Source organism: Centruroides sculpturatus, unplaced genomic scaffold (assembly GCF_000671375.1).
Source record: "Centruroides sculpturatus isolate CEXI.00-Female unplaced genomic scaffold, Cexi_2.0 scaffold983, whole genome shotgun sequence".
Taxonomy (NCBI): Eukaryota; Metazoa; Arthropoda; class Arachnida; order Scorpiones; family Buthidae; genus Centruroides; species Centruroides sculpturatus.
Window position 1 is genome coordinate 47368 of NW_019385180.1, and position 9988 is coordinate 57355.

Below are 9988 nucleotides of genomic sequence, written 5' to 3' on the forward strand. Positions count from 1 at the left end.
TAGTATATTATTATATCCCATGTAATTAGTATATTAGTATATCGCTATTAACCTACTTCGTGTTGAATTTTCATCGATGTTAAGCCTAACAAAAATTTTTTAAAATAATAATCGTCGCTATTGTATCGTTAAAAATTAGAAAATTAAGCCTCGTTTAAATACTGGCTCCCTTTCATGGTTGAATGAGTGTTGCCAGCTAAAACACGTAAAAATAATATTAAAGTAACCAAGACATAGCCAAATGTTGTAGCGCCACATCACTGGCGGACATTTGAAATTTGCCAACTAGGACGGTCGGTTAACTGAGGCATCGGTTAATCGGGGGTCGGATAATCGAGGCTCTACTGTAATGTTGTTTGGCATTAAAAATTGTAAATAAAAATGTTTTGAGCCTGTAATCCATATTTTAAAGTTACAAACCACTGTGCATCATATGATTTCTGTATCGTTGTTGTATCAGCTAATGTTCAGAATGCATTATGGCTTTTCTTAATCACCAAAACGTATAGTGGTCAAATATCATGAAAGCCATTAAGTAAATTTTGCTTTGTGGTCGTTTTGAAATGCCCACAATGCGTTGTGGTCGTTTTTTTCATTCAATGAGCGATTTTGGTCTTTGAGCCTAACATGTAACATGTATAAATATGTTTGTTAATTACAAAATTGTTTCAAAATCTTTAAAATTACGAAATGTTTAACTTGTTTTAAAAAAAAATATATTTAAATTTAACAGGTAGTAGATCAATAGAAAAGAATGGTGACTTTTATAAAGAAAACAAAAAAATTTGTATTTTGTCTATTGTTCATCTCTTATTTCGTCACCCAGTTAATGGTGTCCTGAGCCAGGTTGGGAGTAATTGGTGCCAATTGGCTTAAAGACAGCCATATTGGAGACAGTGGATGCATAAAGGCACACATACATGGTAGGCAGACTCTGGATGCCCTAAATAGACAATCAAAACAGATGATTGTCTGATCATGAGACAAGTATGAACAGTTGCAATGGTATCTTTGTTGACCATCCAGAAATAGCTGGAAACATCTTTATAATAGAAATTTTATCTCTTCCTATATTGTTGACAAATTTGCATGCACAGAGACTGCTATGCATCCTGCCATTAGCACTCCAATATTATTGGATTTGTTTGCAGTTGTCTCTTGACGGAAAGCATGGACTGCTATGGCTTGGCAGCTTATAGTCTTTAGTAACAAATCTCTGTTCTGTTTGGAAATCGATGACTATATTGGTGTGGAGGACCACTAATGAGCACTTCATTCTCATGTTTGTTGTTGAGTGGTACACTCCCTCATTGCTTCTTTGCTGGTCTAGAAAGTGATCATGTTATTTGACCCTAACAGTGGTTGTGAAGAACATTCACAGCACAATGGTAAGTTCAGGAAAAGCTACAACCTCATATTGCCTTTCGTTGCAGTGTTGCTCACAGTAGTGTTTCACAGGAATGTCTTCATCACATTGCCATGTTTCCTTGGCATGTCTAGTTTTCAGATTTGTCATCCATTGAGCATTTCTGGGTCCAGATGAGATGTTAACTTTGGCCATCTAAAAGTGTGAATTCTTCTTCTTATTATTATTATTACTACTGTTTCATATGGAGATTATAGCCTTCTTGGCTCTTTCTCCGATAAGTGTTGCCCATTGTTTATGTGAAGTGACCAGTAAGATAGATATATCGTTCCAGCTCTGCCATGTGTTGACAAGGGGTAATGGAAGTATTAGGCTGGTATATTGGCGTCAAAGTGCGAGCAAGTGACATGTTTAAAGTCAATGTGCTGCCTAGGTCTTTGTGAGACCTGATATAGTTCGGGCAGTGTAGCCAGTAGTGCAGCAATGTTTCCTCAGCGTTGCAATGGTGACAGTCTGGCTTGTCAGTCAACTGCCGTGAGAATAGAAAAGAATGCAAAGGGGCTGTCTTGGTCCAAAGCCAGGCCAAAAGTGTCTCCGCCTGGCAAGACAACGTGCAACTATACGCCCAGGAGTCAAAAGGGCGTAGATGGTCCCTACTTTTATTGCAAAGGGCGACAGAGTGTGAATGAATTAGAGCACCAGTTACATCTGTAGAGCATGGGTAAATCTGTTGAAGAATACTGTACAATATCTGTATTCATGCACAACTGTAGCATTGCATGTATCCAATCAAGAGAGGGGTCCTACAAAGTACTAAAGGTTTCTTTTAAATTGTACTGTTGTTGCACATGAAATTGTCTTTTCTATGATATTGTAATCACTTTAATTAAAGCAAACTTAATGATGATAGTAAGTTTCATTTGATTCCAATGCTTCCTTCTTGATACATAACTTTTTCGTTAATGAGTACATATTTTATATTTGTCTATGCAGTATTTATATAAATGTGTACTTGTATGTTAAAAGTAAAATAAGTTGTCTTTTGTATGGACAAGTAAATTTTCTTTAAATAGGATGTATTGTAAGGCATAAAATTAAATCTAATAACATGTAGCTTTGTTAATTGTAGTTTTTAAATATTTTGGAAATAATCTACATTTGTATTTATAACAAATAAATAGAATAAAACACAATTTAGCACTTTAGTGATGCAAGATGAACAGTTAATGGACAATAGAAGTTTGAATGGTTCTACAAATGATGAATGGAAAAATCAAACTTTGGTAAATTTTTAATATCTCTATTTTTTAATTGTATTATATGAAATATTCATACATTAGTTTTTTGCATATTATTAAGATGGCAAAATTTGTAGAAGATCAGTTTCATATGCTTCAACAGGAATTAGAAAGAAGGAGAAAAGCTTTTGAGGAAGAACGTTTACAAGAATTAGATCATATTGAAATGGAAAGATTCCATTTGCAAGAATTAGAACAACAGAAAAGGTAAAAAGTAAAGTATTGATTTCAATAAATACTTTATCAATTTTCATTGCTGAATTTGTTTTGGCCAATGTGGTCGATCTTGTTTTATAATGAAGAAGAAATAGAAAGATAACAAGAGTAACTGCTTTTCAATATAAAATGAAACATGTATATCACTGTCTATTGGCATTATGAAAAAAAAAGATTTATTTTTCTTACTTAATTGTACTGTGAATGAGTACATGAAAATTCAAATTTCCCTTCTTTTCTGACTTACGGAAGCTTAAAAACTTCTGAATTCTAAATCATTTGCTAAATGAAATAGAATTAGAATGCTTTAACCTTTTATTCTATTTCATTTAGCAAATGGTTTAGAGTTAGAAGTTTTTATGCCTCCATAAGTCAGAAAAGAAGGGAAATTTGAATTTTCATGTACTCACTCACAGTACAATTAAGTAAGATTAGAAAATTGTGATTCCATCGTTTTAAATATTTTAATTTATTTTTAAAAGATTTATTTTGCAAGTACTTTCAACAGTCTAAAACTGTCCTCTTCAGGCAGAATCATTAGTAGAGTTTCCAGAGAACAAGACATTTGAATTCAAGGAAAGAATTCGAACATCAACTAATGTTTTTTCAAAATTGTTTGTCTTGTACACACATGGAAATTTAAATTATACATGTACTGTACAGTTTACAAAAATTATACATGAATTAATTTTGAAAAGATATCTGGTGCACAGTGTCTACAAACTGCTACTTCATTTGAATAGAGGAAAGAGAGTTGTCACACAGTTCTTAAACACTCTGAATCTAAGACTTTTAGTCTCGTACAAAGATAAGAAGTTTTTCTGTGCAAAAATGATGACTTTTTGTGTATGGCCAATGATTTCCTCCTACAATTGGGATCTATGTTAATGAGAGAAGATCCAACTCCTTCAGTGCTGACAAAAGTAAAAAAACTTGTCACTTTACCAGGTGTAACATCAGCATTATCTGACCCTCTAGATCCACTGACCAATGTTGCATGTTCTAGACTATTCTTTGAGGTAAAAATGCATAAGTCTACCTGGCCACTCTGTCCCTTAGTGAATAAGTGTTTCCACCCAATGTATTTCCTAGAAAAAGTGCTTGCTAGGAAAATTGCTGCTTTAATGCCTAATTGTAATCTGGTTGTATCTTCTACTCTGGAAGCAAAGTTCGTTATAATTAGTAGTTTTGGGGCCATACCTCCAAATTTCTATTGTTTATTCAAAATAGATGTGGTTTCTTTATACCCATCTGTGCCCCATTTTGAAGCAGTGATGCTTGCAAATACATTACTAATTGAAAATGGTTATTCCATTCCACAAATACTGGGGTTGAGAGAGAGACTTTTACTAATTACTGAGAACAACTATTTCTGTTTCAATAGTAATATTTACTTGCAAAAGCAGGGAGTGTCTATGGGCTCATCCCTATCAGTCATCTTGGCAGAATTAGTCATGAGAGCCATAGAATTCAAAGTTTTTAGATCCCTGCTTACCATACATAATCCCCTCCTATATTTGAGGTATGTTGATGACATTTTACTTGCATGGGAAGGCTCAGATATAGTTACTGGAGTTTATACAATCGCTGTTGACTATTTTCCCGACTATTTCCTTTACTATGGAGAAGAAGAAAGATTCAAAGAACTCTTTTTTAGATCTACTTGTATATTGGTCTCACAACAGCATCTTACTTTCTGTATATCATAAATTTGGTGAACCTCCTTACGTCATCCCTTCTATGGCTTTTCAGCTCTCAAGGTACAAAAATATGGCTATTATAGCACTGATACGCAGGGTGTTTTTATATCCATTTGTAGATGAGCAGATTTCCCTTAAATTGATTGTTTGCAGTGCTGGGTATTCTTTAGCCAAGTTCAAACATTTAGTTAACTGGGTCAAATGCATATTGTTTCCACCATCCACTTTGTATTCTAAGAAGGAATTATTTTTTGTAACCCCAGCCATTCTGTACTTGGGTTCTGCATCATTACCTATTTATCAAGTCTTCAAGAAATTTAGCTATATTTTGCCACTAGTGCCTCAGCCCACTTTATGTAGGATACTTTGTAATGATAAAGATGGGGTTACAGTTACACTCTATGAAAAGTCTGAGGTATATACTATATCTCAGACTGATTCTCAGATAATGATTCTGCTTGAAGAGGACAGTTTTAGACTGTTGAAAGTACTTGCAAAAGTCTGAGGTATAGTATATACCTCAGACTTTTCGTAGAGTATCATACTATTATATATTGGAGCCACTACTAGAATGCTCCATCTCTTGTCTTGCAGAACATCATGATGATATAGCGCATAGCAAGTATACAACAGAGTTAGCTAAAAAAGCAATAGAAAGTAACTTTGAACCAATTTGGTCACAAGTTTCCCTTCTAAAATGCTGTGGGGATTGAAAAACATTATTTATATCGGAATCACTTTACATCTCATTGTTGTCACCGTGCAACTCTCCCACACTGAATATACCAAAGTTGTGGACAGCACTGTTTAGCCTTCTAAGGTTCTAAATCACATGGTTCCCAATAAAACACCTTCTAGTGACAGTAGTGCCATCATATGTTTGTGTTTATTTATTGACTATTTAATTCATTATCATACATAGGCTTTATTTTACTCCATTTATTCTTGATATTTTATTTTACATTTCATTGTATTTTGTATTAAAGTATAATTTTTGTAAACTGTGCATATATAATTTAAATTTCCATGCACATATGGGACAAACAATTTTGAAAAAATGTCAGTTGATGTTCAGATTCTTGTTCTCTGGAAGTTCTAATAATGATTCTGCTTGAAGAGGACAGTTTTAGACTGTTGAAAGTACTTGCAAAATAAATTTTTTTTCAAAATGTTGACAGACAGTGATATAAATGTTACATTTTATATTAATATTTTGTGTGTGTAGCTGTTTAAACCTGCTTTTTAATATACTCTCATTTTTTGAACATAAATTTAAAAACACACACAATTTAAATACATAATTTATGTGACTGATTGTATTTCAACCTAATCTTCTGAAATTCAGATGAACATCATTTTTATAAATTAATTTTAAAAAAAATCCCTAGTTTGTTGTTAGCTGCCATTGTAGCAACATGTTAATATATGCATGCACTCCTTTGTGTCCTGTGAAAATGGCAAAAAGACCTGCAAATACTCTTAGTAATAATGAAAAGAGAAAAGCATTTAAATTTATATATAACACAAAATCAAGTTGGAAAAACTCAACAGCAGTGTAAGTGTGAAGCTTGTCACTGAGGAGTTTGGTGTTGAAACCACCATGTCCTATTTCATCTGGCTGTCCTATTTATTTATTTATATAAAGAACTTGTATTTAATTACTCTAAGGATGTGTTTATTCTTGCTACTGCTATATTATTATTATTTTTATTTTTAACAAAACTTCATTATTTTCATAATATTAATTCTGTTATACACAAAAAGCAGATTGGAAAAAAAAAATTGCAACATACTTGGTTGAAATAGTATTATTAGAATAGTAAATTGGATTTTCCATTGGTTATAATGTTTTTTTTTATCCTTGTGCAAAATAGCTTATATTGCTTACATAACCCTGTTTTGCATATAAATTATTATGCATATATTTGATCTTCTGAATTTTGGAAGGTTTGCCTTGAGTTTTTTGATAAATTTTTAATATTTCAAATTGATTTAATTATAAAAACTGTCAACTTATGTTTAATTTCCACTGTTGAGACTGTTTAAGGTCAAATTTTACAGTAAGCTACTTTATCCAAACAGTCAAGTTTTGAGAATGTTGGTTATTTTTTAAATCAAAAATATATTTGATTTGTTGTGCAGTAAATCTCAATTGTAAAAAGAAAACATGCATGAAAAATATAATTGAAGCATAGTTGTTTCTGAAAATGGATGTATAATTTTTAATATTTAAGACCAAGTTTTGATATTGGTTGCACCATTAATTGATTTAATATTGATGATGATGATAATAAAATTAATTTATTTTCTAAAAATATAGGGGAAAATATATTTTAACTATGAAAATCTATTACAATGTTTTTTCTTCTTCAAATATAAATTAAAATTTACTTTCTTACACTTTTAGAAATACAATTATAAGATATATTGAAAATTTTGTATTATTTGATATCTTTCTGTAGAATTAACTGTCTTGTAGAACAGGAAGTTCAGAGAAGGTTATTTGAAGAAAAACTTCGGTTAGAACGAGAATATCTGAAAAATGATCAGAAATATTTTAAGAGCTTCCAACAGCATGTTGAATCTAGGCAAGATTATCTTATTATAATATATAAATATTCATTAATATTGGCTTCACTGTTGTTATTTTGTTTGATATAGATTTCCTACTGAAGCCACTACTACTGCATGTACTTTAAATGTAAGTAAATTGTATTTGTTAAGATAAAATGCAAATAATCAATTTAACATATGCTGTTAATTTTTGTAATTTTTTTTTAACATCAGAATCACATTCGAGAAAATGGAGCAGTAGAATCAATAAAATTTTCAATTCCTTCTTATACAATGAGAGGAAGTGGAAGCGGTGCTCATTATGAATATGAAGTAAAGATTTATGTGAATGCAGACACTTGGACAATCTATCGACGTTACAAAAGATTCCGGGAGCTACATCATTATATGAGGCTAAAATATGGAGACAAGGTAAATGTATCTGTATTAAACTTGATGTATTTTTACTTATAAAACATGCATTAAAATTGTAAATGCATCTCTGTACAGTAAAAACTGCTTAGGTGACCACCTGCATTCGACGGGCACCTGTCAAAACGGGCAAAAATTTCTGGCATGGAATAGTTTATCCATAGAGTCTTTGTATAAGTTACCTGTATTAAACGACCACCTGTGTAACGCGACCGCGGGCATCGATTTTTGGTCTGAAACAACATACAACACCTGTAATAAGCGACCACTTTCGCGAATGTATCTGGTCTAAACTATTGTTCGAACTCATCTCAATGACGTTTCCCCCTCCCTAATATAATCAATTAGTCTAAACTCTCATTCGAACCCATCCTGAGCACTTCTCTCACCCTTGAAATTAGGTGCAGGTGTTAATAAATTAGTCTAGCAACAAAGGAAATTCATTTCAGTTTGTTGGAAAATGTCCGAAAAACGAAAGAAATGCAAAGTGCTGTCGTTAGAAGATCGTGTGAAAATTATCAGATAAAGTGAAAATGGTTTATCACAACGGCAATTAGTGACAAAGTTTAAATGGGAAAACGAAATTTATTTTACCGTACACCTACAGTATTTTCCTTAGGGGTATAAAATATTGTGCACAATACAATTAATCGGTTGATCTCATCGTTTGATAAAATTTATTTTATTTAATTATTACTATTATTTTTTTGAAGCTCATATACAGTGCATGTGTGATAAATAGTTTCTGTATCAATGTACATTATTTCCACGATATTTTTAGAAAAATAATATCCAGTAATTTTTGCACGCAAAATATTCAAAAAACAATAAACGCATTAATGCAAAAATCAGTTTTACGAGCAACCTTCCTTTTTCGATTCCACAATGACAATCGCGGAATGTAATGAAATCGTATAATGAGACATAATAATAAAACGATTTTATTATTAATTATTTTTCTTATTGTACTTAAGAAAATAAAAATACTGTATTTTTTATTATTTAATAAAGTTAAAATAAGATTAAACTAACGAATACCAAAACCAAAGTGATGTAGAGATACTATGCGCTTGTATATCGATGACGTAGTACACATAACTGAGGAGCAAACGAAAAGAACCAAGTTGAATTAAATCGGAAAAAAGAAAGTGTGCATTATAATTGAGAAAATGCAACTATTGTATTAATCTTTAAAATATTGGTATTAAATCTGTCTTATAAAATCACGACAACTCTTGTAAATCAAGTTACAGTATCCGATAAGAATAAAATATAATACCAATATAGCCCTATCGTTGAAAAAATTTGCTTATTTTTACTCATCTCGAGTTTTGCTTAGTAGAAAGGCTAAAAAGTGCGCAAAATACGTACGGAAATACGTTATTACAGGACCACTTGTATTGGACGACCATCTATCTAAAAGACCACTTTTTGAAGGAACCGTGGGTGGTCACCATAGACAGGTTTTACTGTATATACATTATTCATCTTCTAAGTGTACATAAATAGTTTTTACTTAATCTTACATAATCTTGTATGAAAATTTGCTTTTTATACATATGTAAATCACAAGTTTTCTAGTTTTAAACATGCCTTATACAATTTTAAATAATGAAAATGGAACAATAAATTTAGAATTTCATCTGTAATATGCTCAGAGAAATTCAATTAGAAATCTAAATAGCTGGTTTATTTTTTTTTTAGCTATACAGTGGAACGAACTTAATCCATTCCGCGACTCCGTTCATTAACTGAATTGTTTGTTAACCGAAACAATTTTTCCCATAGAAATTAATGCAAATGCAATTAATCTGTTCTAGTCTCCAAAATTTTTGTCATTTGTAATATACAATAATTTTCTTTGATGAAAATGTAAGAAAACGTAGTATCTATCATTACAGCAATAAACATGTAAACTTTGTTTAATAAAATAGCACTGTACATACCTTCATTTGTTGTAGTTGCTGGCAGAAAAGTGGAGATATACAAACCTTAATGCTTAGAAAGGGAATCCCTCCAAAAAAAATGATGGGTAGCACTTCATCGGAAGATTCTTAGAGTCGAAGTCTCTTTCGGTAAAAACCCCACCAGTGGCTAAGTGGTCTTCGTACCTTGAACACGGGGAGTTCGTTCGTGGGTTCGCACCTCGCTCAGACGGGCTGGCCACGTGGAGTTCTCCGGGATTTCTCCACATCTGTAACTCCTAAATAGGGGCCAGTTTCCCTTAAAAACACTTCCCAGAAAGCATTCCCCCTAGTCAGATTGCCCAAGTGTTGCGTTGTCATAATTTAACAAAGAAACAAACTCTTTGTGTAAGGAACAAGAAATTGATCTAAAGTGGATTGTCTTACTCTTTTAATCAAAATTTTTCTCAAATGCGATAGCGCATTGTCGTTTTCTATTGCAACTAACTCTTTTTGATA

General features: G+C 32.0%; 1 protein-coding gene across 1 annotated transcript in view; it reads left to right on the forward strand.

Annotated features, from left to right (window-relative positions):
* LOC111635824 (kinesin-like protein KIF16B) overlaps positions 1–9988 on the forward strand; it is a gene marked incomplete at its 5' end in the record, with an annotated part of 47335 nt that overhangs the window by 31960 nt on the left and 5387 nt on the right. Inside the window, 5 exons of the mRNA XM_023380926.1 lie at positions 2565–2649; positions 2726–2871; positions 7043–7168; positions 7242–7281; positions 7368–7565. Coding sequence (XP_023236694.1) covers positions 2565–2649; positions 2726–2871; positions 7043–7168; positions 7242–7281; positions 7368–7565 — 595 coding nt within the window. The remainder of the gene's footprint in view (positions 1–2564; positions 2650–2725; positions 2872–7042; positions 7169–7241; positions 7282–7367; positions 7566–9988) is intronic.